At 42.3% G+C, this 27,639-nt stretch overlaps 1 protein-coding gene across 1 annotated transcript in view; it reads right to left on the bottom strand.

The window, feature by feature from the left end:
* The window catches only part of adarb2 (adenosine deaminase RNA specific B2 (inactive)), a 225,697-nt gene that overhangs the window by 27,316 nt on the left and 170,742 nt on the right, over positions 1 to 27,639 (bottom strand). Inside the window, exons 4-5 of the mRNA XM_074622661.1 lie at positions 18,683 to 18,797; positions 4,835 to 5,003 (exon numbers count right to left, since the gene is read on the bottom strand). Of these exons, the coding sequence (XP_074478762.1) occupies positions 4,835 to 5,003; positions 18,683 to 18,797 (284 nt within the window). The remainder of the gene's footprint in view (positions 1 to 4,834; positions 5,004 to 18,682; positions 18,798 to 27,639) is intronic.

The raw sequence follows: 27,639 nt of genomic DNA on the forward strand, positions 1-27,639 counted from the left end.
AGGGAATCAGGGAAATTCTAATATCCCGGTTCGTGGCCACATGCCACGTCTTTTGCATGCTCAAATCCATTGTTGTCAATGTGGAGAGCGATGCCGCGCAAGAGTGCCCAAGTGCTTATTTTTTGACTGGATGGATATGATTCATTAGAAAAGATGCTGAAATCAGTCAGATGGATTAGTGATAAAATAATAGGTTACAGGATTTTTTTTTAGGACAGTTAAAGGTGCACTGTGTAGCATTTGGCGGCATCTAGCGGGTGAGGTTGCAGATTGCAACCAACTGAAACTTCTCCCGTGTGTTGAGCGTGTAGGAGAACTACGGTGGCTGACGCAAAAACGTGAATGGCCCTCTCTAGAGCCAGTGTTCAGTTTGTCCGTTCTGGGCTACTGTAGAAACATGGCAGATTCATAGTTTAAGGTGATTATACACTAAAGAAAACATACTTATTAATATTATATTCCATTTCTGCCAATAGATCCCCCTAAATGTTACACACCGTTCTTTAAAATCAGATTTTTTTTTCACTCCATTCATTAATAATGAGCTGAATTCTTGCAATATGGCCGACTAGGTGACACATATAGTTAATCTAATTTAAAAATCTGGGTCACTGTTTCTGCAGGAATACGGCTTTCAACACTCACACACACGTAAGTACGTGCACATAGTATATTTAAACTACGCATCACAATGCAAAGCACGGCTGCACTCTTTGTATAACCTCTCCTCTGTCTCCGATGTCCTTTCGCTGAGTGTAAATATGGCAGTTCTGGCATTTTGTTTGGTCATTTCATTATGAGTTATCTTCCCCATTAGCCATTTTACTCAGCCGCAAAGTCTCTGTACCTGCCACCCAGCATTGTGCTAAGACAAAAAGTCAGTGCTGTGTATGCAAATCTGACATTCAATGATCTAGACTCCTAGCCGCTAATCTGATGAATCAGCCTTGCTATCGAGCTCCTCGGGGAGCTCAAAAACATAATATATGCTCATGCACTGGAGGCAGTCAGGAGTCAGAACTCATCAAGACTGTCACTTGACACTGGTAAAAATCCTGGTGAGCTTGTGTGCACCGGAGCACGCTGCGCAGGTTGCAAAGACACACAGAGTAGGTACGTTTAAAAAAGTGCTAAAAAACAAATAGGCCATTGAGACCCTGAGCCGAAACCAGTTGAGTGTGTGATAGTATGCTTAGTTAGCTGGAGAGAACGGCGCCCATATGGCTCGTTGATTATTGAAAAGTCTCTGGTGAACAAAGCGGTGCTGTTTCCATGGAGCTTATTATAGAGGAGAGAGCATGCTTTGGCACTGCAGCGGGAGGTCACAACAACACAACATATTTAATGCTATTAAGCACACTGTGATGCATAATGTACTGTACTGCATGTTAAAATAGTTGGAGGCACCTTGGAAACTAATGTATGGAGGTATGTATAATGTATGTATGAAGCCTACGCCGTGGACCATGGAATGCATGTGAACAAGGAGGGACCATAAGTTCATGGCATGCAGAGGGAGTGATCATAATATTGATTTATGTACCTTAAAGGGAGATTTGTCAAGTATTTAATACTGTTATCATCATGGGAGTGGGCAAATATGCGGCTTTATGCAAATGTATGTATATATTTATAATTGGAAATCAATTAACAAAACAATGACAAATTTTGTCCAGAAACCCTCACAGGTACTGCATTTAGCATAGAAAATATGCTCAAATCATAACATGGCAAACTGCAGCCCAACAGGCAACAACAGCTGTCAGCGTGTCAGTGTGCTGACTGGACTATGACTTGCCCCCAAACTGCATGTGATTATCATAAAGTGGGCATGTCTGTAAAGGGGAGACTCGTGGGTACCCATAGAACCCATTTACATTCACATATCTTGAGGTCAGAGGTCAAGGGACCCCTTTGAAAATGGCCATACAAGGTTTTCCTCACCAAAATGTAGCGTATATTTGGAGCATTATTTAGCTCAGGATTAGATTACAGGATTTGTTATAGATAAAACAGTAAAGTGTAATAAATAATATAAATACTGTAGGAATAATGATCTCGACGCAACAGTAAAATTCTGCTTATATATTAATTACAGTAATAATCCAATTATATAATATATAATAATGTAACGCTGAGAGGGTTGCATATTTTTCTGATGTATTATTAGTACTTTTATTTTTAATACTAGAGATTATGCAACATTTGGCCACTGTGGCCGTGAGTCAACAATTACAGGATAATGCTAAAATATAGTGTAACATTATCACAAATAGAAAGGAGTCATTAAGTCATTTAACTGACTCAGTAATGTCAGTAAATCTGCAATATCTATCTAAACTTTACTAAAATGATCTTACATTTAGCCACTTTAAAGTCCAACTGAGATCACATTTAGTCATCCCTTCTTGTAGTCAAAGATAATGTCAAAGTGTTCTTTAAATATACCGTTTATAGTTTTGCATCACGAAAAGGAAGAAAAAAAAGTTTCTCAAAGGTGAACACAGGACGAGTGATGCACAGAGCAGATATGTGTGCTGTCGCAGACAGAAAAAAAAAATGCAATTTCATTTCAGTTGGACTTTAAGCTACTGCAGCAAGCAGCAAAACTCCCTGAGTGAGCGAGGGTGTGATTTATTACAAAACTTTTAATCTGTAAAAAGGAATAATCTGTTAATTCTTCTTTCAAAAGTGACATAGTTCCGCTTTAAGTTAATTTGGCAGATAATACTTCTGTACTTTTAAAATTTTGAATGCAAGACTTTAATACTTGTGAGGGAGTATTTTTACACTGTTGTGTTGCTACTTTTACTTAAAGGAATAGGGATCGGGTGTTGTGAAGTGGTGCTGTATGAGGTATGCATCCACAGTAGGTGTGAGAAATAGACAGGATCACCGGCACCGTAGCAAAGCAATACAGGGCTGTGGACGGGGACGGCAGAAAAACATACAGTAGTTTTGCCACCTAGATGAAAGGCTCCACTAAAACAAATTGATATCCATTTAAATGTACGCTATACTTAGAATACTTTCCGACTTTCAGTTCAGTTCCCCGTCAGAAGGGAGAAGGAAAGGGCTGTCTAACGGCGAGATAAAGCCGTGAATATAGCGTACACTTAAACGGATATTGATTTTTTTAGCTGAACCTTACTTTTAGGAGGCTAAAATACGTTTTTCTGCCGTCCCCGTCCACAGTAATACATTGCTTTGCTCCAGTGACGGTTCTCGTCTGTTCCTCAAAACTGGGCCACGCCGACCATCATCTACTGTAAGTAATACACCTACTATGGATAAGTACCTCATACAACCCCACTTCAAAACACCCAAACTATCCCTTTAATTAAAGGATCGGAATAATAGTTACATTTAACCAACACGATCCTGATATAACCTATAGCAGCTGTACAGCTACATATAATACAAATCAATATCAACTTTGGCTTAGAGCTGAAATGATTAGTCCATTGATCAATTAAGTCAATCGATAGAAAGTAAATGTGTAACTATTTTCATTATTGATTGCTTAAGTCATTTTTTGGGCAAAAACGCCAAAAATTCACTGGCTCCACTCTCTTTTTTGTGAATACTTGTTACTTTTCTGTCTCCTGAGATAGTAAACTATTAAAATCAGCTGATAAATCCATAATAATTGATAGTTAAAGTTATTGTGAGTTGCAGCCCTACTTTGGTTTATCATTAAACTTTGAATAATGCCAGTCTCTTTCTACGTAAAAACATCCACATTAGATGATTTTAGGCCAATCTTCTTCTCAGTCTGGGTGAGATAATCAGTGGGCCAAACTCCCAAACAATCATTCAGTGTGATCCTTTCATTATTTTCAGAGTTAAAACATTCCATTTGTGTTGTATTTTTGGCTGAAATGGAGTCAGTTTAAATCAGCAAACTAGCATGAGATGAAGGCGATTGATTTTTCAATAATAAGCCAGCCTTCCAGACTACCAATCAACTAGTTACAGCAAGCAATAATGAGCTATATCAGTGGATTCAAAATGTAATAATTTAAAGCTTCAGTAGGCAGAACTTTTCTGGCATCATTGGGCAAAATTTCATAATAACCTTTCAGCATATTGTAATTCAAGTGTTCTGAGAGAAAAATAGACTTCTGCACCTCCTCTCGGCTCTGTTTTCAGGCTTTAAAAAACTAGCCTGTGACGGGAGACTTTGGCCAATCACAGGTCATTTCAGAGAGAGTGTGTTCCTATTGGCTGTTCTCCGGCTGGTTGGCGGTGCTTTGAAGTTCTTCAACTGTTCTCAACATGGCTGCTGGGTCACAAACTTTCTAATTTTATAGCTACACAGTACACTACAAGATGTTTCTGAAAACATTTGCGGCAAGAAATAGGCATTACAGTAACAGAATATTGATTCATATTTGATCAGCGCTGCCTAGTTTGACCGTTTGGTCGAAGTTCGCGAGTGATTGACAGCTGCTCAGAGACGGCTCTGATTCGTTGTTTTCCTCCAGCCTTTGAAATCTTGTAGATGCCATTGGGAGCACCGGAGGACACCGAGGCACGTGATTTTTTTCAGGTTACCTGTCTCATGCACTACTTTCAGGATATAGTGACCGTTTTATAAAAATAACTTTTTTTAATCACATTTGCTCCATTTCTACCCACTTTAATAAATACAATTATGGATTTATGGCATATAAGATTGTATGACATCATAAAGTTGGATTTATGTAAACAGAAATGACCACTAACAGTTCATTAGTAAATGGTAAAAGGGGTCAAAGCTACAGAAAATGAAGTATGGCACTGGAAGAATGTCTGCGTGTGTTAAAGATACAGCTGAAGATTGATCTGTTACCTCAAGAAGAGTTCAAGTTGAGAGTAGAGGAAGCGTAGCAGGGCTCTGCGGGCCGTGACTTCAGCGTGACAGTCGTTGACCACTTGTCCCTGGTCACTCAGGTACTCCCCGTTGATACACTTGGTGCCCGTGGATAACGCCACCACCTGGGCGTGCCTCAGGTCCAGACCTGTTGAACAATCACAGACAGACAAATGTTCCCGTCATTTTGCTTGTCATACGTTCCATTGACTACATTGATTCCTTAATCCATGAGTTTAATAGTAGCCCCTCAGTGTTTAATAGCTAATGTCCTTCCTCACCTTTCTGTCTGTTGGAGGCATTTTGTCATCATTAAGGAAGAAGTCCATGAACGCACACTGATATTCTCAGAGGAAGAAAACAAACTTGCATTGCTAAAATTAACAACAAGAAACCAACAGTAATGTGACCAAAGTTGACCCTAACCCTAACCCCAATAAATGTGACTATTAGTTCTCTATTTGTAATATATTTATGCATAATGGATAGAGTCTAATTTTGGAAGAGGACATGAATAAATCACGTTGAACTTGAAACACATGTTGGCTTCAGAAATCATAGAGAAGTAGCCAGTAGAAGCCCCAGACATCTTTCATCTATCATGTATTTTGTATGGAGGAGGCGTCTTAAACTTATCTGGGATAATGGATGCATTTCCCATCAATAAGGTCATGCTCAGTGTGCCTCCACACCTGTGCCTCCACACCTGTGCACATTTTAACACTTTCAGACATTGCCAACTTGACCTTGAAAAGTGAATAAACATTTGGTATAGTTATGCCAAAAATGTTCTAACACTACACCATTTTCATGTCATGGCAAGTATTTTTAGAGTCAAGTAGCATAAAATAGCAGACAGAAATTGATAAGAAAATATAAGTCAAACTAAAATAGACTGAAGCCAATACAACCAGCGATGGGCGGATGGAAAAATAGACCTTAGACTGAAGTTGGACTCTAAGACAAGGTGGAAGAGTTCCCTTTGCTCACATAATGAAACATAAGAGGAGAACAGGGTGAAAAGGTCATTCTGACAGATAACTTTGGGTTATTTCCATAACCACAGTTCTCTGAGTAGCATGAGTGAGCGTTTCTTCAGAAGCTCCTATCACACCACACCAGCCAGGATTAGCTGGATCCAAGGAGGAAGGAAAGGAAGAGACCCAAACTGGTCTGACGCTGGCACTACACCTCATTCAAAAAGTTCACCTCTTCACATTTTAGCCACACAACTGGAATGGGCCGTGTCTAAAGGCCCAGACACACCAACCTGACATCAAAGAACTAACGTCGACAAAGGCCACCAGCTGCGTCACCTCGCATCACCTTTGTCTTGGCCAAAAAGCACTCCAACACACCGCAAAGACTCCAGCCGACGGCCAACTACCACGTATATTTGTCATTCAAAAAGGGAAATGAGAAGACTGAGGACAAGTCCGTTTCTCTTCTCGTGCACTAATTTGTTTAAGCTGAACCGCCAATCGGCCAAATAAACTCAGACACGTGCAGACTAGAGCCGACGGTGCAGGACACACCAAAAAAAACTAGGCGGACGGACGCTCACCGACGGCCCCAAACTATCCGACGGCCAACCGTCGGCATGGTTTGTCAGGACCTCAAGAACAGGAAAGGAGGGAGGACAGTTTTCTCTATATTTACTCTGAAACCCGAGTTCAACAGATGCTCCCTGTGCGACTTTGTGTTTGCTTTAAGGGAGCTGCAATAAGCCAACCATTGACATATGTGGCCACAATGATCTAGAGCCAAATGAGCAGTCTTTCTACTGCTTCAGTACATTTTACAAATACCTTTGGAGGACTAGATACTGATAGTTGGTGGTTGGTAGCTGCTACCTATTGGGAAGTAGCAAACTTCCTTGTGAGAGATTTGGTGTTGTGTGTCAGCCAGATTTATGAGGTCTTTCCTGACACTTCAGGCCTTGGTTCCATTCAGTTCTGTCCGGACAGCATGATACCATAAGAGCTTCTAAAGAGGTCACCGCGGCGTCATTCTCAATGTGAGACATGAAGCAAATGCCATGAGAGAGATCGCAGATCACAAATTCATCCCGTCTCATGTTGGTTTTCCTTTGAGGAAAAGACACTTTTCTCAGTGAGGATTCAGGCCAGTGCAGGGCAATGTGACTGACTGACAGATAGGCAGAGGTGGTGCAGAGGGGGGGCGAGGCTGGATCAGCACGTTAACGGCATGCCATTCCTTCCTTGGCTGCCACAAATCTCTCCCATCGCCTCTGAAAGTCAGGCTTCGCTGGCTTCTGGCAGACCTGCAGGCATCGCCGGCCCGGCACATGAGCTTTTATCAGCCTCGGCCCAGATGGCACTGCGGCGGTAGAGTCCTGACACCTCCACTGATGAGGAATGGGAAGGAGGGCAAGGGAGGAAAAAGTTAAGGGAGGGAGGGAGGAAGGGAGGGAGGAGTGTGTGTGTGGTGTGTGGGCAGTAGAGGAAAAAGAGAGCATAGAGAAGAAGAAAGGAAAGTCTAAGGTAGGGTTGAACAAGTTCAACTTTTACTCTAGAAACTACAGCGTGTCTTAAAAAACTAATGTTGTATGGATTTTTAAAATCTCTAATTAATGTACTGTACTTGTACTATTGGATTGGTATAACAGTATCAAAGCAAACCTTATTGTCTAGTAAATAAAAAAAATCTTTTTCAATTTTTTTCTATTTTTGCCAGTAGATTGAAATAATTTTATGTTTCCAAAGAGTAGTGGGCGGATCTGCCTTATTTTTCTGTTTCAAGTCATTGACACACAAAATGAATCAAACTATTTCACCCCATTAATGTGGTTTTATGTTGGTAATACCTAAACCTCCATTAACAGAATCTTTTTTTGCTACTTGGAGACTGCAGGACCAAGCTGTAAACACAACACTGATATACCATCACCTTTTAAGTTGACATGGCAAAGTTTTTAGCAAACAGTTGTTTATTATTTACCCATGCGGCGGATACAGAGCAACATTAGCCTTCATTTGGAGTCATGTTTTGGACACCTGGCGAATGTAATGTCAATTTTCAGTCTGCTTTTAGCTCTGTTTTTGGTCTCCACCAACTCCTGAGGGACATACAGCTAGGGACAGAATCATTCCTATACAAATGCTGTTTAAATAATTTGCTTATAGTAATCAAGTAGTCCGCTTACGGTGTTTTTGGTGTTTCGGTGTGCAAAACTATGTTAGACTAATGTTTTAACTACTAATTTTTGTTTTATTTTTAATTTACTCCCATGATACCTTGCCTCGCGGACCGTCTGCTGTCCGGCTGGATACCTGAAGCTGATGCTGCGTGCACATTGATATCATGAAGGGATAAAGGAAAGTCATTTTCTCTGACCGGGTGAGAGAGCGAGGAGTCCGGGCAAAAGGGGCACCGTTCTGCACCGTTCCGTTCAAATAGCGAAGCGGTCCCTTTCATTACTTTGTATTCATGTAATAAATACACAGATGTCAATTAGATGGTAATCTGCATGAAAAATGATGCACAACAACAAAAATGTGTCTATAATAATCAGCCGCTTATAGTGATCAATTTGAGCCGGACAGACGTGCTCACTATAAGCGGTATCCACTGTATGTGGCTCTTTAGCTGCTAACTGCTCCACTATGTTCATCAGCTGGTTGCTAGCTGAAAACAACACTGTAGCGATGCATAGTGAAAGTTGTGGGCCTGGAAACCAAAACAATTAGCTGAAAGATGCTACAATGCTCAATAGAGTTGAGGGGGAACTGCAGAATCAGGTCATTATTATCCATGGGTTCATCACTACCAGCAGTAGGTGATATGCTTCCCCCTTGTTAACCTGGCATCCCCCTCTCCATCCTCTAGTAGCAGAGAGCATGCAGGGGTAAAAGGGGTTGTGTAGTTGAATATGTTCGTCTAGTCTGCCTGACTCATTGATCCTTTATCTGACTGAGGTCTGTGCAAGTTAGAATCTATGGCCCCGACCACGGCTCACCGGTGGTGGTGAACCAAACAAACCATCTGTCTCTCCTGTTAAAAATGACCACTGACTACCAGCGACATTCAAATAGTCATGGGATTAATATAAATTGTCGATTATAGCAGCTTTAAACATATTTTGTCACCATGTAGGACCGGTTTTAATGCTTAAGACTGATTCTTTTGCAAAGTGAATCACTAAAACTGTATCCTTCACTCTGAGTAATAATGTACCTACATCAGAAACTGCCAGTGCTGGTAATGATAACAGTCCTCCGGTCTATCCTTTTTATAAATTGAATATTGAGACATGCTCCAAAGCAACAATTGGAAGATACTAAGTTCAGAAAAAGTAAATGCTGTTGTAAATAATAATGGTCCGTGTTCGCTGCTTCTCTTGTGAGTCATTATATACATTTATGTTTTACTAGCATCTCACCTGTTGGAGTGCAAACAGGTCTTTACCAGAATGATGTATTTCAGAAACACATCGTCCTGTGCATGCCACTGTGTGTAGTGATTCATCAAATGCGTCAACAGTGAGATAATAATTTCTCTCAACACTTGGATGCAACTATTAAAGCATTTTTTCCAACACATTTTGTTGTAAATATCCCTCATGGAGGAATAGTAAATTAAGGTGTAGAAAAGAGCAGGTTAAACCTACTGTGCTACTGCACAAAAAAAACATACAATATTTATGACTGGGCAGCACCATAAAGAATCTCTATATCATGAGTATTGGCATTCCCTGTAAGCAATGCAGCCCAATTCCTTCTCGGTGATAAAGCAAGTTCTAAAAGGTAACAGACTCAACCAATTTCATTCTCCTGCTTTTCCCTGCCGTTCCACTTTGCGATTGTTTAGATCAATTTTGCAGTGGATAATTTCTGCTGCGCTGCTCACTACCCTGCCATGAAATTGGCACTGAGGTTGCCTTCAGTTTGCAGGAGAGAGGAGAGGAGGAGGAGAGATGAATGGAAGAGGGGGAGAGAGAGAAAGAGACACACACACACACAGAGAGGAGATAGAGAGCCCCACAGGCAGTGTGCTGTTTTTAAACCAGGAATAATCAGCTGCATCACAGAAATACAAAAAGAGAGGGTCAAAAGGAACGAGGTAGAGTGGAGTCAAAGGCCTGAGGCACTCTTCACACACAAATACATCTGTTACTGGTGATTCAAAGATGTCACACCCCAGGATAACAGCACTGTCAAAAAGCATGTACATCTCAGACGGGAGACCTGGAACTACTCACTATGGCAACTGCACTATACTGTTCAGTGCACAATACTGTCAACGGCCTCTAACAGGAAGACGAAGCACACGCCGCCTCACTATGGCAACTGAGGAGGTAAACACACTCTGTGACAGCACAGAGGTGCATTTATTTAACACTGTATTAAGGTAGGGGGGTGTGGTAACAATCAAGCAAAGCAGTGCAATTTCCCTGTCAAATACTAAAGGGAATTTGTGCAGACCACATCAAAAGTGCGAGCAAATTGCACTCATATTCAAGTGATTGACACTAAAAAAAAAAATCATATTCAAGATATTACTAACCTTTCTTTGAGGCCAAGTTGGCCAGTTTAACTTATTTGAATCTACATTATATTCAGCCATGGGGATTCTGGTTTCCTCTTGAGAGTGGTGGATATAGACCACACCGTTCCATCCATCACTAAATTGCTTGAGTGCTGAGGCACAGACATGTTGCTTTCAAGAGAGGTAATTTTATTGGTCATGACTGATATCAACATTTGTTACTAAATGTATTCTTCCCTTGCTTCCAACTGTGTCACAGACCAATCCCTGCACACCTGCACTGTGTGCCATTGATTTCCCCTTGTGCAACTGAGTTACAGAAATAGAGCCCAAAATAGTGTCTCCTTTAACGAAGCAGAGACCATACCACGGTGTCTGCTCTGAGAAGTAAAGACTAAGGCAAAACTGGAAATATTTTTTGCTGAACCAGTTTTTCTCGTTATGTTAGAAAGTCATCGTATTTATCAAACAGCTACAGCGTATTACTTCTGTGTTTCTGCTTAATGTTGCATTACTTCCACCACACAACACTGGTTCTCCGCTTGCTCTGTCTGCATGTTGGTTAAAAATGGCCTCTCACCACCAGGCTGCATTAAAATTAACCTTTTAGCTTACCGGCCAAGGTGGCTGCTAGATGAAAAAAATGTAACAATTTAAAAACAATTTCCCCACCATTTCACAGCCACAACAGTAGCGACGGAATAGGCTACAGCGGAGCCTAAGTACAAGTTTAACTAACTTGGCTGTGATTTGCCGGTGAGCCTAGTCCCGCAACACGCACACAGCAGCATGCTCTCATGCACACCCCGAATGACAGGCACACAGAGAGGGCCATGGATGTATAAAGAGAACTGGATACAGCGTTGGAGGCGGGGCCCCGTTCATTCCTATGATAGTTGTTCAGTAGCGCATGAAGCCAAAATGGCTCGACTTCCAAGTGGAAAAGTACCCGGATCTTCCGGCGATCTTCCGCATCCATTGGGCCCATGGAGCAGGCGCAGTAGCGTCCGCTCGGTCAAATGACTCAGTCACATGACTCGGTCGTCACGGCTCGCTAACTCCACCTCCAGGCCCTCGCTCCAGCCTCGGTCTGGGTCTCATTCACATGAACGGAAGAAGGGAAATAACTCTGGATTCGGCTGTTAGTGCATTTTACAACTTTTAGAACCTAAGCTATTAGAGTGTTTGTACTGGGAAGTTGATTCACCTCAAAAATAATTATCTGCTGAGTTACAGACGTCTCTTTCCCAATGTAAGTCTATGGGAAAAAGTCTTTTTGGGCCCAATGGCATCACGCAACGGACACCTAAGTTGTAGTACCGCCGTTTGGCCACTATGAAAATTGGCATCAACGACCGGCGCTCTTCCTGGTGGTTTGGATAGGGCAGGTAGAGACAGACGGGGTCGGATGGCCAGTAAAAAATTTACGGATTTTTAAACGGTCCACCAGCTCACAAAGTCCGACGGCCCGGCGAGTGGTCTGCATAATTTATTCACCAAAGACTAAATTTACCCGCATTTGGCAACTGGCAAGTGTTAATTTTGGACCCTGTTGCATTACACAGCGCTGCAGCAGACGATGAGCCAGTCGATTAGGCTACTTAGATCAGACAGCCTCACCTACATGTATTTTTTTTTTAATGATGACATCATCGGGGTTATTTATTCAAACATTTGAAAGCTCCCTGGAGAGCAACAGAAGACATTAGTGATGCACGGGTCACCCACCCGACCCATTATGAGAGCCAATCTGCACCGCCCGACCCGCAAAAGTACAGTATGTGTTGATCAACCACCCGAACCCGACCCGACCTGCAGACCGCTGACTTTATGCATTAGAGTAGCACAATAAATGTAAGGACTGAGGTCTGAGACAAGGATAGAAGCGGACTCGAGCGCCGCGGTGTGTGTGTGCGTGTGATCTCACAGAAAAACATGAAATGACCACAACCTCTTGACAGCGCATTAAGAGGTGGTGGCTGCACGGAATGTGTTAAAATGATGTGCCGTCACCACAGCTGGTGTGTGTGTTTTTTGAGAGAGAGAGAGAGGGAAAAAGAAGGTGGACTATTGCACCAATGTTTCTGTAAGTTACTAATAACTTACTTGGAACGCTGCTTTGTCACTCTTTGACCCGCGATATTTTCTAATACGCTCATCCAAACCCGCCTGTTGTGGGTCGACCCGCGCATCACTAGAAGACATTATGAACTGTTTTCACAGGCTGAATGGTGCTCTTCTTCATGACATGTTACTTGAACATCATGTGTAAAGATGGTGGAGTGCCTCTTTAATTTGTCACATACGGTAATAAAGCTACACTGGATCACACGGTTCCCTTAATCCTTTATGGGAGAGAAAGCTCAGTTGGATTTAGATGATGATGATTTAAATTTTAGGGTGTGTTAAAGGCATGTAACACACTGTAACAAGTAGTGTACCAAAGGAATGCTAATAAGGACATTAATTATCCACACTTGTGGAGATCCACTAAAAATAGGCCAGGAATCCCAACCCAACAGGGACACGCACAGACACTTTGAGGGGCTGCTGCTCTAACCTGAAAAAGGGCAGAACCCTATTTTCATTCACATATCTGGAGGTCAGAGGTCAAGGGACCCCTTTGAAAATGGCCATGCCAGTTTTTCCTCGCCAAAATTTAGCGTAAGTTTGGAGCGTTATTTAACCTCCTTCATGAGGAGCTAGTATGACATGGTTGGTACCGATGGATTCTTTAGGTTTTCTAGTTTCATATGATAGCAGTATCTTCACTCTAGCTTTAAGCTCTGAGCCGGCTACAACCTCCGAAAGATCGATTGCATTAATGCGTTAAAGAAATTAGTGGTGCATTCTGCATAATGAATATCTTTTGATACCATTTTGGTGCTGATACCTAACTACTACTACGACTATTACTAATTTACTATAAAGAATTTGGAATGCAGGACTTGTACTAGGATCTGAATACCTTTTCCAACACTGCAAGAAACTAGAGACACCTGTGCACATAAGATAACCTCCACACAGAAAGGCTCCAGCTGGCTAACCAGTGAGTCGCCGTGAACTACTCAAAAAAACTCACGGTCAACTGAAACAAATATCTACAAGATATTAGAGATACAGCCTCAACTAAAAAAGCTATTATATATTTCAAGTGAAAAGCAAGGACAAATTGCTAAGAAGACTTCACTCTCATTATTAGCCACCACTTGGGTAGTCAAACAGGAAAAATCCATATAAATGACATGACCATGAACTTTACAGTGATACATTATTACACAAGGCAACTGCCATCGACGGACATTGCAGAGCTATTATCTGAATCCCTTTATTCTCTGTGCTTATAAAACAGGCAAAAACGGTTCCTAATAAGCCAGCCATTATCTCTGAGCAACCATAAAGCAGATATTAAAACATTTTCTTCTAAAGCAGACTGAGCTCTCAAGGTCAACTTTTAGTAAACTCTATTAAATGCCATTTAGGTTGAGCTCCGTAAATCCTATCTTTCATGTGTTCTTTCATCGCTAGATTTTGGATGATTACACTGAATGTCATCCGTCGCGTGTCGTCTGAATATCAGAAAAATCTGTGAAAATGCTCAGCACTTGCAGAGAAAAAAAACAACAACAACTTGGAAAAGAGCAGAGACTGCACCCTGTTGAATCCGTATTAGCTTTAACAGGCAACTGCTGTGAACATATAAGGATGTCTTTGTGAAATGCTGCTGAAGCTCTCAAATCTCTCTCTCTCTCTGTGCTGCAACACACCCCGGGCACATCTCTGCTAATGTTTTTTGCCTCTGAGCAAGCTGTTTTGTTGCCGGATGTGATTATTGAACGTTAAAATTTTGCGGCAGCCGGAAAACCAGATAAAGAGTAGAGAAAAATCCCTGTTTGAAAATGGATATGCAGACTAAGAACCATAGCTTAACCGCCATTTGTAATCAACTTGTTTGAAACCCTTTGCGCTCATCTCTTTCTTTGAGTCCCTGTGGTATTTTTCCCCACTAGGAGTCTCAACACCCTGCTGAATAAAAAAAAAGCCTCAGAAGAAGCTTCTCTCATCCCATCCAACAAACAAGTGAAAAAAAAAGGAGGAAGAGTTTTTTTTATTTTATTTTTTAACATTTTCCATGTGGACGTTCCCGATTTTTCATGTCTCTGAGCACATCTGAACCCTGTTTACCATCTCCACACACTCAATGCTATCTCAGGTCGATTCAAATGAGATTTTCCACACTATTTGACAATGTGTGCTGGCGGTTTACTTTGGCGGTCGTCTCGCAACTCTCAGCCCGGTGGCGAGGCTAATCTCACTCAGGTTGAGGCTCAACTGTCTCGGCGGGACTCCAGCGAGAGTGGTGGGTGGGGGGGTTTGCTGTCTGTCTATGGTTCAAAGACGGACTCTGATTAATATTCTTGAGGCAGGGCATGAGACACAGAGAGAGAGAGAGAGAGAGAGAGCAAGAGAGAAAGAGAGAGGTGGGGGGAGAAACAGAACAGGACCCCCCAGTGTTCCTGTCAAGTTTGGTGTCTGACTGTACGGACGCTGGCCACCACACCGCTGCTGCTGCCGCCGCCGCCGCCTCACTGCGAATACTTGGCAGCCCTACGTCTGGATCTCTGAAGATAACATGTGCTATTAATAAACAAACAGAAGCAATTACTGGGAGGCAGAGGAGAGGAGAGGGATTGGATTAGGTCAGGATGAGCGCTGGTCTCACTGAAGTCTAAACTGATGAGCTGCAGCACTCCAAAGACAGCGGAGATACCAATCCCTCCTCACTGACCCCGGCACCCCCACAGCCTGCAGCCACACAGGGAGATAACACTCCTCTGTGAGTGTGTGTGTGTGTGTGCGCATGAATTTATGTGTGTGTGTCATGCGCAGACCTGCGTGCATTTGTGTGTATGTCATTTTTATCAGGCTTCACCTGTTTATTTTGGTTCCATTTTTTCAGGGTTAAAGCTGCAGTAGGCAGTATACTTTTGGCATCATTGGGCAAAAACTTCATAATAACCTTTCAGCATAATGTAATTCAAGTGTTCTGAGAGGAAACTAGACTTCTGCACCTCCTCTTGGCTCTCTTTTCAGGCTTTAGGAAATGTAGCCCGTGACGGGAGGCCAATCACAGGTCATTTCAGGGAAAGAGCGTTCCTATTGGCTGTTCTAGAAATACAGATGCTCGTGCATGTCCCTTCGGTGAAAACCTGATTCAACGGCGGAACATCCTGCAGGAAAAGTTGCTATTCTAGCACTGGCAACAACTACTACACTGCAAAGCAACCCACAACAAGGAAGACAGACTTATCAAAATGAGTCTGACAATATCGGCGAAGCGTTTCAGAGATGGAGAGAAAACGTTGCTGATAGTTTTGCCTTCTGCTCACGGCTGCGGCTAGCGCTGTGAGCTAGCCTCACGGCTACGATAGCTATGGCAGAAGTAGCTCGGGGAATAAACAACCTTTTTCCTCCCTCCCTATGTCTGAGCTCACTGCAACAGCTATGGTTAGCAGAAGGCTAAACTATTAGCAACATTTTTTCTCCATCTCTGAAATGCTTCGCCAATATTGTGGCTCATTAGAGCCTTGAATCAAAGTATGTCATCTCAAAAGGCTTTACAGGCCCACAAGTTTGCAAAAAAACAGTAATTCTCATAGAATTATAATAATATGGAAGCCCAGTGTTAATGTTAAATGATGTTTGACCTATCATTAGGCTCTCAGGCTGTGCCATCATAAATCTACTGATCCCTCTGACAGGTGACACCACTCTCTGGCCCTGACCAAACATACATTTAAACTGCCTTTGAATCCTACTCTCACCCACGCAAAGAGCAGGTACTCAGCTACTCGACCAGACCATATACCTGCTCAGTTGTCCATTCACTATAAGGTCATATCTAGTTCCTCCAGTCTTGCAAATAGCCAGTAGTTAGCAACCCTCCGCTATGAGAACTAGTCCATGCATGAATCATCTTACCCCTGAAGACATCAAATTTGTTTCAATATGAATTTGTGTGTGAATGTTAAGTGTGCAGGCGAGTTTACAGGGTCATCAGGTGCACCCCCTCTCAATGTTGAGTTGGGCCCACCACACTGACTCAACAGTGTGTTCCAGCATCCCAGAACCACCCCTTCATTACCTGCACCCACACACTCAACACAGCCCTCTGAAGCAAGCTACATTCACTACATGCTGTCCATAATATCACCAGCTAACATCATCACCGAATAACATGTTGCTACTGTATCAATGGTAGCATGCAGCCTAGCCACGCAACACATCAAATAACCTGCTCAGCTACCTCGCCTTAGCAAGCAACAAAACATTCACTTCTGTCTAAAAGATCACCAGCTAACTGCAACCGCTAGCAAAGACAGCTAATATCATGCTCATTTTCAGGTTCATACTTTGTTTTTGTTTTTCTCCTAGAACATGTTTACATGATTTAATGTTAAAAAAAACCATTATTCTTCTCACACTGTGTCTGAATATCCCTGTATTCACCCTCCGTCTGAAACGCTCCATTTTAGCGCCTGTCTCTTTAAGAGACCCTCCTGAAAAAGCCCAGTCTGCTCTGATTGGCTAGCAAGAAATATATGGTGCATCTTTGTAAAGGTAGTTCTCAAGCTGTGGCCGATATATTCTAATGAGCTGTGACATACAGTAGGAAGGGGAGCCGAATCTGAATGGCTTGTTGAATCATATGTTTTCTGATTGGACTGAAAGCGACTACCAGACGCCAGTAAAACGTCCGCCTACAAAGTGCCGTACAAAAGTAAAACTGAATTATTTATATTCTATTGTCATATAATAATAATAATAATAATGTCTCTACTGAAATTCCCTGTGTTGAAGAATATAAATATTATGAATATGCACACTATTATAACTATTTACTTACTTTATTTTTAACTTTCTGCTCAGCTGCTTCCCAGAGGAGCATAAAGAGCGACGGACATACAAAATCCAGCACACCGATTTTGAGAGCAATCTCAAACTTTTTCATGGTAAGGACGCCTAAAATCGATGTCCAATATACACAGACCATGGATGTAGAAGAGGCTGTGCCCTGTGCGTTTGCCCAGCGTATTAGTAAATAGCCTGCTACCACATTCAATTCTGTTTATGTCATGCTACTAGCACTACTAGCTACTGGCCGATAGCCGGTTGTTTAGGAACAGAGACGTTAATACATCCACCACGGTACAGGTTTACAGCATACAGCCCATGGGTGTATTATGAAATAATAAAAGTGATGAATTACAGCCAATATATCCATTATTATTGCTGCATACAGCTATGCATTTAGATATGTCATTTGAACGTGCAGGGCGGTGCAGTCCCGTACATGTTCATTATAGCGAAGAAAATAACTCTGGAATCGGCTATTAGTGAATTTTACAACTTTTGGGACATAACGATTTAAATGACGGTTATTTAAGTGTTCGTAATGGGAAGTTAACAACAACGATTAACATTAACAGCTAACAATCTGTGTTGACCTGTGTCCCGTTTTGAATAAACGCCAGAAGGATATTTTTTTTTCCAGGCATAGTAGACTGTGCGGCAGTCTACAAGGGCTAAACTTTAAATGTTTGACAGTGTTTCATAAACAGCAGATTAAAAAAACATGACAGCTTGTTTTGTACAAATTCCCTGTCAGACGATCCTAGGCTTCACTGTACTGTATGTGTGCCTCAGTGCACATATAGTGTTATGAGAGATGTTGAGTGAGTCAAGGTTTGTACATACTTTACGGGTCTGCGTGTGTGTTGTTGTGTGTATGTGTGGGAGGCCCTGATGTAACATGCAACAAACACCACACATGAAAAAACAAATGTGTAGTAACTCATTGTTTCAGGAGAACAGCAGTGCGAAGCTTCCTCCTCCTCACTGTTCCTTCAGTGTGTCACTCAAGTCGAGTTTCAGATTTAAGCTGATCTAGTTAAGATTTCCACCGTGGCATCTGGAACTCCTGTCAGAGCTGCCTGAGCACAGCGAGTCCAGCATGCAGTGGGGATGACTGACACTCACTACCATGTCGCATTCTCCTCAGAGACTCTGAATAGTCAATAATTCATCAGGAAGGTATATTCTCCTGCACGAGTGCAAGGTACAGCATGGAGTGGAGACTCTCTCTCTCTCTCTTCCCACCCTCAGTTTATCATTTCTCTCTCAATCTAGAATTCCTTCCCCTTCCCATTTCTCGTCCTCTCCCTCACTTTTTTTTTTACCTCCCTCACTCGCTCTCTCTATATTGCACCACTTCAATAATTCAAAGTGATATATAAAAGTCAATGAAATTTGCCATACCTCGGGTCATTACGATGCCTGCCAGGGATTTGTGTCGAGCGTGCGCAGGACTGCAGCCGCCCACCAGCGACCGGTACTTCTCCCTCACCAAGTGGAATATTGAATCGGCAAAGTCCTGAAAAACACAATCGCTCCCTTAATTTCTACTGGAAACAATCTATGGAGACTGACTTCACAGGTTTCATTTTGCTGTATAATATTCCACTCCCCTAATCCGTTCAGGTGAGGCAGGGAGTTTTTACTGGATTGCTCCAAAAGTCAACTTACCTGATTAGCTACGAGTACATAGAAATCATTCAGACATTCTCTGTACATCATTATAGTGATGTTTCCAACACTACCATACAACACGTTGAGTAATAGTAGCATGACCAGCATAAAAAAAGACTCATGTTATAGTTATGACAGTTTGCCACATGCCATGTAGTAACAAAGAGGAACTACACATGATAACTTTAAATAGCCAAGGTCACTGTAGGAGCTATTTGAAGAGAGAAATTCATGTATTCCTCTATTGTGGAGTGATTTCAGTCTGCACACAGTCTGCCTTTGGGAAACACTTTTTACTTACGTACAGGGAAAGTACACCCCTGGTATTCACCCAGCAGCACAAAACTGCCAGTATCCTGCTATCACTCACCATAGTGTATCAGTAGGGGGCACTTACAGTGGATTTAGTGTTCAAATTATCGTCACTTAAAGGTTAAGTTGACAAAAGGGGTGTTATCTGTCTATTTTATGTATCCATATACTGTTATTATGTATGTCTTTATAAAAAAACAATGCTATGATGTTAATTATTTACGTCAGTCACTTGACGTCAAAGGTTATCTTGAGATTAGAACAGACTTGGCATTAAAGGGGCACTCCATTTCCATTTCACACATTATTCTGTCTCTTGTGAGTCCCTCAACTTTGTTAAAGTGCAATAATAAATTGCTGGAATACCCCTTTAATCTGCCCTAGTATCATCCATGTTACCACCCTAACAACCTGTTTAACATTCCCCTCTTTCCTGGTCTCATCCTTCTGATGCTTCAGCCCGGCGACAGCCGTGGCTGGAGGCATTATGTTTTCGGGTTGTCTGTCTGTCTGTCTGTGCGTACATCCGGTCCATTCTTGTGAACGCGATATCTCAGGAACGTCTGGAGGTCAAAGGTCAAGGTCACTCTGACCTCACATCCGTCCCATTCTCTTGATATCTCAGGAACGACGGGAGTGAATTTCTTCAAATTTGGCACAAATGTCCACTCGGACTCAATGATGAACTGATTACATTTTGGTGGTCAAAGGTCAAGGTCACTATGACCTTTATGGCCATATCTCAAATTGATATGCTAATTATGACAATTTCACTCAAACGTCTAATAGAATAAAATGACAAAGTGATGACATTTTGGACAGACAAGGATGAAAACGGCAACTTGACCGGTTGGTGGAGTCATACAACCGCGAGGCGGTAATTCTAGTTCTTCCCTTCACCTGTTAAAGTCAAGCCAGTAGTACTTGTATAGCCCCAAAATCACAGATTTACCTAAGAGGGCCTGATAATATATGACACAATCTATCCTTAGACCCTTGACCCATCAGTGATGTTAGATGGGGTCAGAGGTTAAACAGCCTTGAAACTTTCAAACTGAGAGGGCAGTGAGACGCTGCTGTTCAGCCCGGTGTTAAGTTACTCTCTGCCAAGAAAAAACAGAAAGGTAAAAGGAAGAAGAACCCCTACGGAGAAACTGTTTCCTATATTGCACTTACAGATTGCCTATTGCTGCCACTGACATTCACTGACCGTGTAGTGTAACTGCCACTTTAGAAAATTACCAAACCCATGCAAATGTAATATATTGTTCATTGGAGCATTTATGGTTCCTCATTGGTGTAATAGATCGCCTCATATTCTTTATACATATCTACATAATCAAAGAGGATGTTGAATCTTGTCCCAACTCAATATCTCTTGATTGTTCTCTCTCTGGCTTCACTGGAGTGGATGAACATGTTGGGACATTATTTTTACATCAGTCTTTGATTTCCACCACCATCTGCCGCCTGCAGCTCCCTTTGTACTGAAAGAACAGTACAGTGTTGCAGTTTTTGTGCTGTAAACAACCTCTATTTGTGCCACGAAGCAACCGACACTTCTCACTACATATCCACTAAATCTACAACAGATGTTGCAGAGACATGTGGATCACATCCACCACTCTGCCAACCTTTAATGCTCTTTACTCTAGTGGTAATTAAGGGCTCAGTCTCCGAGCGGCCTTCACGCCAACTGTAGAGCATAAATGGATCGGCGGGAGATGGCAACAGAGTGGCAGCAGCGTGGCAGCAGAGTGGGGCCTTTTGGACAGATTGAGCCCCCGGTAGCTAAAAGGACATCAACAGATGCCGCTGTGACGGACGCACAGAGTGAGAGAGAAGGAGAGAGATTAAGGGTGAAAAGAGACAGAGAGGGGGTGACTGAATTAGTGAGCATATTGCACATTAAAGCCCTCGTCGGGGCTGTGAAATACTCTCACAGTTGGAACCGGTGGTTGAGGTGCTCACAGATTGTGCTGTGTGTGTCCATGTGTAATGCCCAACGTACACTGGAAGGCTTTGAAAAGACTGAAATCTGACACCCTCTCACATCTAAAGACAATGTGACTTAAGTCACAGAGTTTTCAGTCACAGACTATAATATTTTGCAAAGAGTGGGGATCTTGCAGGGGTCACTATTTACAAGACAACAACTAGATTCCTTTTGAGATGATGTCACATCCTGCTCCTGGTGGAAGTTTACAGGAAAAAAAAAAACTGTTCAGAAAGAAGTGGACACAAATTGCTGCAGTCCTCGAAATCCAAGCTACCTATAGCATACTCAGTTAGCATACACAGTTCGTTAACCCTAAATTGCTCCCGAAGGCTGAGCCATCGGTGTGTGAATGAGTATTTAGATTAGATCCTGATGGGCAAAGTTGGCACCTTAGCAGCCTCTGCCATCAGTGTGTGAATGTGTGTGTGAATGGGTGAATGCTAACATGTAGTGTAAAGCGCTTTGAGTGGTCGGAAGACTAGAAAAGTGCTTTATAAATGCAAGTCCATTTACCATTTAGCTAGCTAGCCACTGTCCTGAATGGAGCTACTTGTAAGCTAAAGTTAGCATCTGGCATGTTTGCTATTAACCTACAAGCTAACTGTATGTTTTAGCTGAAGATTGCTAGCTTCAATCATATATCATGTCATATAACGTATAGCATACTCATTGGGTAGTCAAGAGGAGAAAAAGACTGACTTAAGACAGCTTGAACTGAGTTTTATGACCACCTTAGACTAAACAATCGAGATCACAGGATCGTGCCACAACTCTAGCGAAACTCTTGTAATTGAATCCGACATTGGAAATGTGTCTGTGACAGTGAAATCACTTGAAAGGTCGGCATAAGTATACGCTCATATTGTTGCTCTGACTGTGTCAGCCTGAAGCTTTTTTGGGGAATAGAGCAGAAAAGAAATGGGAGGTGTTGTGAAAAGTCAACAGTGACTAACTTTTAGCACTTTGTTTCAAGACTTGCAATGATGCCTTATCAAGCTCTATAACAGTTACATGACAGGTGGCTTCTGAGATGGATGTACTTCTCTTTAACAACCGGCAAGACGGACAAAAAGGAAGAGAGCAGCTGTCGCCTGAACTTTTCGTCTCATGTTGTTTACTTTATGCTTGGGCGATCGATCCCGTCTATAGGAGCATGTTTGTCGAGACCTAACACGGTGCAGCTCATGTTGCAGTGACGGGGACAAAATGAACAGAATGGAGAGATTCTCCACATCTTCAGTAGATTCAGTGTGACCAAGGACACTCAGAAGTCAATTCATGGTACAAAGATTATTCACCCTTTGCAAAGTGTGACTACTGACAAAATGACTGCTAGCGTAAAAGTGAATCTTATGAAATATTAAACGCTATCTTTAGAGCTGTCTTTCACAGAGGGAGCATTTTTAGAAATCAAACATTTAAGAATAATCTTTATTGTGCCGTATCAGGGCCATATGGGTAAAAAAAACAAAAAAAAACGACGGAGCCGTAAAGGGGAATAATATTCCAAGAAAAAACTCGGAATTTTCGACATGAAAGTCGGAAATTTACGAGCAAAAAACTCACAAATTTTCGAGATCATAAAGTCATAATTTTAAAAGAAAAATAGTAGAATGCCGAACAGTCGTAAAACCAGCCACCGTCTCAATTTTATTGCTCCTAAAGTAATGTTATTATGGTAATGATGACCTCTGAGCAAGGCAAAGGTCCTGAAAGATACATAAACGCGTTTTGTTTCATGTTCTGTGTTCTTATATAAATATTACATGGAGGTGTGTGCCTTTTTTTTGTCTCAGCACAGCTAACACTAAAAACTAATCGTCGAGAAGATGTTACTCCGAACGCACTTGGTTAATATAATTACACACCTGCGCTTTAAAGGAACCGTGCCCAACTGCTTGTGTTGAACCAGAGATTATGGTGAATTATGACTTTAGTGTTTGCTGAGGAAAGGGATGTCTGGAATACCCTGCTGCCCCCGTGTCCCTGCCCCCGATAAGCAGATGAGAATGAATGGATGGAGAGTCCGCTACAATAAAATATATTTTGCACTCGGCGGCTCACGTTACCACAGTATTTAACGGTGGTGTGATGAGGTTGAGCCAACCTTGCAAAGTGAAGCGATGTGGTTCCTTAACAAAAAAAAACATTATTTTTCATTACCAAGGTTTTGCATTCCACTATTTTTCCGTGTTTATTTCTTTTTTCAAATTTTTCTTTACAATCTCGCAAATTTGGGAATTTTTCTCGGAAATTTACAACTTTAATCTCGGAATTTCTGAGGTTTTTTCTCAGAATATTACCCCCTAATACGCCATCATACTTTCTTTCTACTTATTACAATACTGCCATAATAGGCAACAATTTTGATCATCGTCAATTATGTTGGTTGTTTATCAAGTAAAAATGACAAACATTTGCTAGTTTCTTTGCAAGTCTTTTTGCATTTACTCTGTTTTATATAATTTGAAATGGTATTTCTTTGGGTTGTGGACTGTTGATGGGACAAAACAAGATGTCTGAAGACGTCACCTCAGAAATTGTGACAGGTATTTTTTATTTATTTATTTTGTTTTAGTTTTCATAGACTAAACTATTAATTGATTAGCCCAAAAAATAATCAACAGATTGATCAATAACAAGAATAATTGTTAGTTGCGGCCACGGTGTTCACTGAAGCAACATTAGCAGAGTGTTAACAGATAGATATGTATTAGTCCTATCGGAAATTCGTCATGTGCCATACAGCAAACGTCAGATAAATAAACGGGCAACTATAATAATAAAAACAGTCTTGTTTTGAGATTATTCATCAGCCTAAATGTTGAATTTCCTGATTCTGTAGGAGCACGAGTTACACAAATGTGAAAAAAAAAACCTGCCTTGTTCCCTGTACCTGAAAGTGACATCCAATTAATTCTAACAGAATCCTGCTTGGCTTGGCAGCGTCAGCTGGTGTCGGTCACAGTCTGAACCCCGAGTCAAGTCCTCCATCCCTCCTAAAGGCCTTTTCATTGATGACATTACAGAGGTGAGAGAAGGTGGCAGCTCAGAAAGGCCTGGAGACCAAAGGTGGAATAGACCCTGGCACACGGCCCAGCCTTCTCCTCCTCCCCCCTCCTGCTCCCTCCTCCATCACCTCTCCTTTTGTTCTCTCTCCTCTCATCCCCATTCACCTCTCTGTGTTAATTCACATTTCCTCTTCTTCTCTCCTCATCTTTTTACGTCTGACTCTTCAGATTCTGGTCTCGCCTTTCGATCCTCTCCTCCATCTCTCCGCCCTTTAACCACCCTGCGTCCTCACCCTCCTCCTGCGTTGTCAGGTTTCTCTCCCTGTCTCATTCTAGTTTGTGATAGAGGGCAGTGATGTGCCAGGTACTAAGAAGCCAACAGTGAGTCAGAACCTATAATTTCCTCATCCTGTGAGTCGTAGTGGGGAGACAACATAATCTACATCGCCTGACAACAAAAGGAAAATAGGCTATGATTTACAGCTGCGTGGTTCTCTTAGTAACAAATAAACTCCTTCCACTTTCTCTGTTTATATCAGCTAATATCTAAATAAATACACCTGCCTGTCCCTGCTTTCCTCACAAGCTATCCCCTATCATTTTTCTTAACATACGCGCAACCAGTCACACACACACACTCTCTTTCCTCAGCGGGGGAGTTGAGTGCCACCTTCAGCGAGGGCCTAATGTGGCAGAAAAACGGGGCCAAGGATCTCGTTCCTCAGTCAGACAGAACATCAGTGCGACCTGCCACACAGCGAGAGGAGGGCCGGCGCGCGTGCGGCTGGCTGGCTTCCTCTTGGATGAGCATCAAGGTTAACCCCCGCTCCATATAGCTACATTTGGGAATTCAAAATCTGTCTCAGGTAACTGATGTGAGCTCCACTCGGAATACATCGCAGGTAGAAATCGCTCAGCAGAAACTGCTGTAGTGGCTGTTGTGTTACTCTCCCCACCTGGTGTCTTTCCTGCATTAGTTCTGACCAATTTACTTAGCAGTTCCTCTGGGCCTCCTCAGAGTGGAGGAAACAGGCAGCAGGAGTTTTTTTTAGTAACTGCTATGGCTGCAATGGATGAAATTTACTGCAGCAATACCTCAATCAGTCTGAATGAAGAAGGGGTGTTGAAGTACAGAGCAACTGATCCACTGACCTTTGACCCCATTTACATTGCATGTCATGTCATTTCATGCATCTTACACAGATCTGATAGCTATTTGATGTAGGTGTGAATGCAACCAAGAAGCATTCAAAGCGGATTGAAATCAACTGTCATCCTTCTTCTCATTAAATTGGCAGTAGGCAGAATATTTTTGGCATCATTGGGCAACAATTCCATAATAACCTTTCAGCATATTGTAATCCAAGTGTTCTGAGAGATAACTAGACTTCTGCACCTCCTCATGGCTCTGTTTTCAGGCTTTATCTCTATCTTTAAATCTAGCCCGTGACGTGAGACTTTGACCAATCACAGGTCATTTCATACTAGCTCGTCGCTCCAATAACGCTCCAAAATTTTAGCGAGGAAAAATTAGCATGGCCATTTTCAAAGGGGTCCCTTGACCTCTGACCTCAAGATATGTGAATGAAAATGGGTCCTATAGGTAACCACGAGTCTCCCCTTTACAGACATGCCTACTTTATGATAATCACATGCAGTTTGGAAGTCATAGTCAAGTCAGCAAACACTGACACACTGACAGCTGTTGTAGCCTGTTGGGCTGCAGTTTGCTATGTTATGCAGCATATTTTTTATGCTAAATGCAGTACCTGTGAGGGTTTCTGGACAATATTTGTCATTGTTTTGTGTTGTTGATTGATTTCCAGTAATAAATATATACATACATTTGCATAAAGTAAGCATATTTGAGTATTGAATACTCCATCTCCATTTAAGGTAGCTTTTGAAAGGATAAAGAATGTGCGATTAATTTGCGATTAATCACGATTAAATATTTGAATCTATTGACAGCCCTAAGAAAACACACGGCTAGAGTAAAGCGCTTAGGGCATGCTGTAAGGTTCTAGCAGTAAATATTTTGAGCAAAGTTTCTAAAAAATGATAAAGATCGAAGTGAATACATTGCTGGCCTTTTTTTCTGATCTGTCCTTCATCCATCCACCCCTCCCCCCCGCCCTGCCTCTTCCTCCCCCCCTCCCTCTCCCAAACTGTTTTGTGCACATAAACAGTTCAGCATCTATCTCCAAGGTAATGTGGAATGTCACCAACAATCCTCCTGCTGCCTTCCCTCTGAAGTCAATATTGTGCCAGAAACACAAAATGTCAACGGGGGAAATTCTCTCTGCTGCGGCCTGACCTAGAAGCCTGCGCATGCTGGTGTGATGGGGTGATGGTGTGTGTGTGTGCGTGTTGGGAGGAAATGCTCAATTGTATAATTTATTGTTTAGCACCAAGGCCCCAAAAGGGAAAATGATGATTCATTAGTGGTTCCATTTTAAGGCCTTCTGTAATATTCTGCTTCCACACGTTGTGTTAATTTGGTGAAACGTGGAGTGAAACGAAGGCAGCCATGATGATTGTGTGCGTTCACGTGTGCCACTCCTTCATGAACATCGCTGCTCATGTTCAGAGTGGCAGGGGGCGAATGTGGGCTTTGGTTTTAACCCCACCCTCAGGAAGACACACATACACACACACACGCACGCGCTTCAACCCACCACCCTCGCCACCTTATCACCGGCCTGCAGAGCGGCCCAGGCTGCATAAAAACGGGGCCATGTCTTATATTTCTTTATAGAGGTATTTAACAATTCATTCTCCCGAGTTTTAATAGTGTCTGCCCTCTGCCTAGATATCTCCACCCCCCCTACACCACCAGCACCACCACCACCACCACCATCAGCCCACCCTTCCCTCGCCTGCCGCCAAGCTTTTGAAAATGGATATCTATTCATTTGGTGGAAGCGTTGCCTCTGGGGGGCTTTTTAGATTCTCAAAAAGCCAGACTCCTCGCGGCGAGACAGATTCCTCTTGTTTGTTCTCCATATGACACATAGCATCGCTCTCACTCCTAAATCTTTTGCTCCTTCTCGCTGTCCTCCAGATCTGTATCACAAGAGGAAAAGAAACCTCTAGATATGTCAGTGCTTGTACTCTGTTGTTTCGCTTCTTTATTGACAGTAAAAGATGCCGTTGTGTCGTGTGACGACAACAACCCGGTGAAGTTGAACTGTGTACAAACTGTGAAAACACTCCAGCACCTCGCCTCTAACTATATCCAACCTTTTCCTCGCGTGATGGCCAGATGGCCCTGCAGCCCGTCGAACAGATTTCTCTCAGCGTGAGTGTTTGTGTCAAAAATGTTGCTCGAACATGCGGGGCCTTGTCAGTCAGATCGGGCAGCA

Source organism: Sebastes fasciatus, chromosome 21, assembly GCF_043250625.1.
Source record: "Sebastes fasciatus isolate fSebFas1 chromosome 21, fSebFas1.pri, whole genome shotgun sequence".
NCBI lineage: Eukaryota > Metazoa > Chordata > Actinopteri > Perciformes > Sebastidae > Sebastes > Sebastes fasciatus.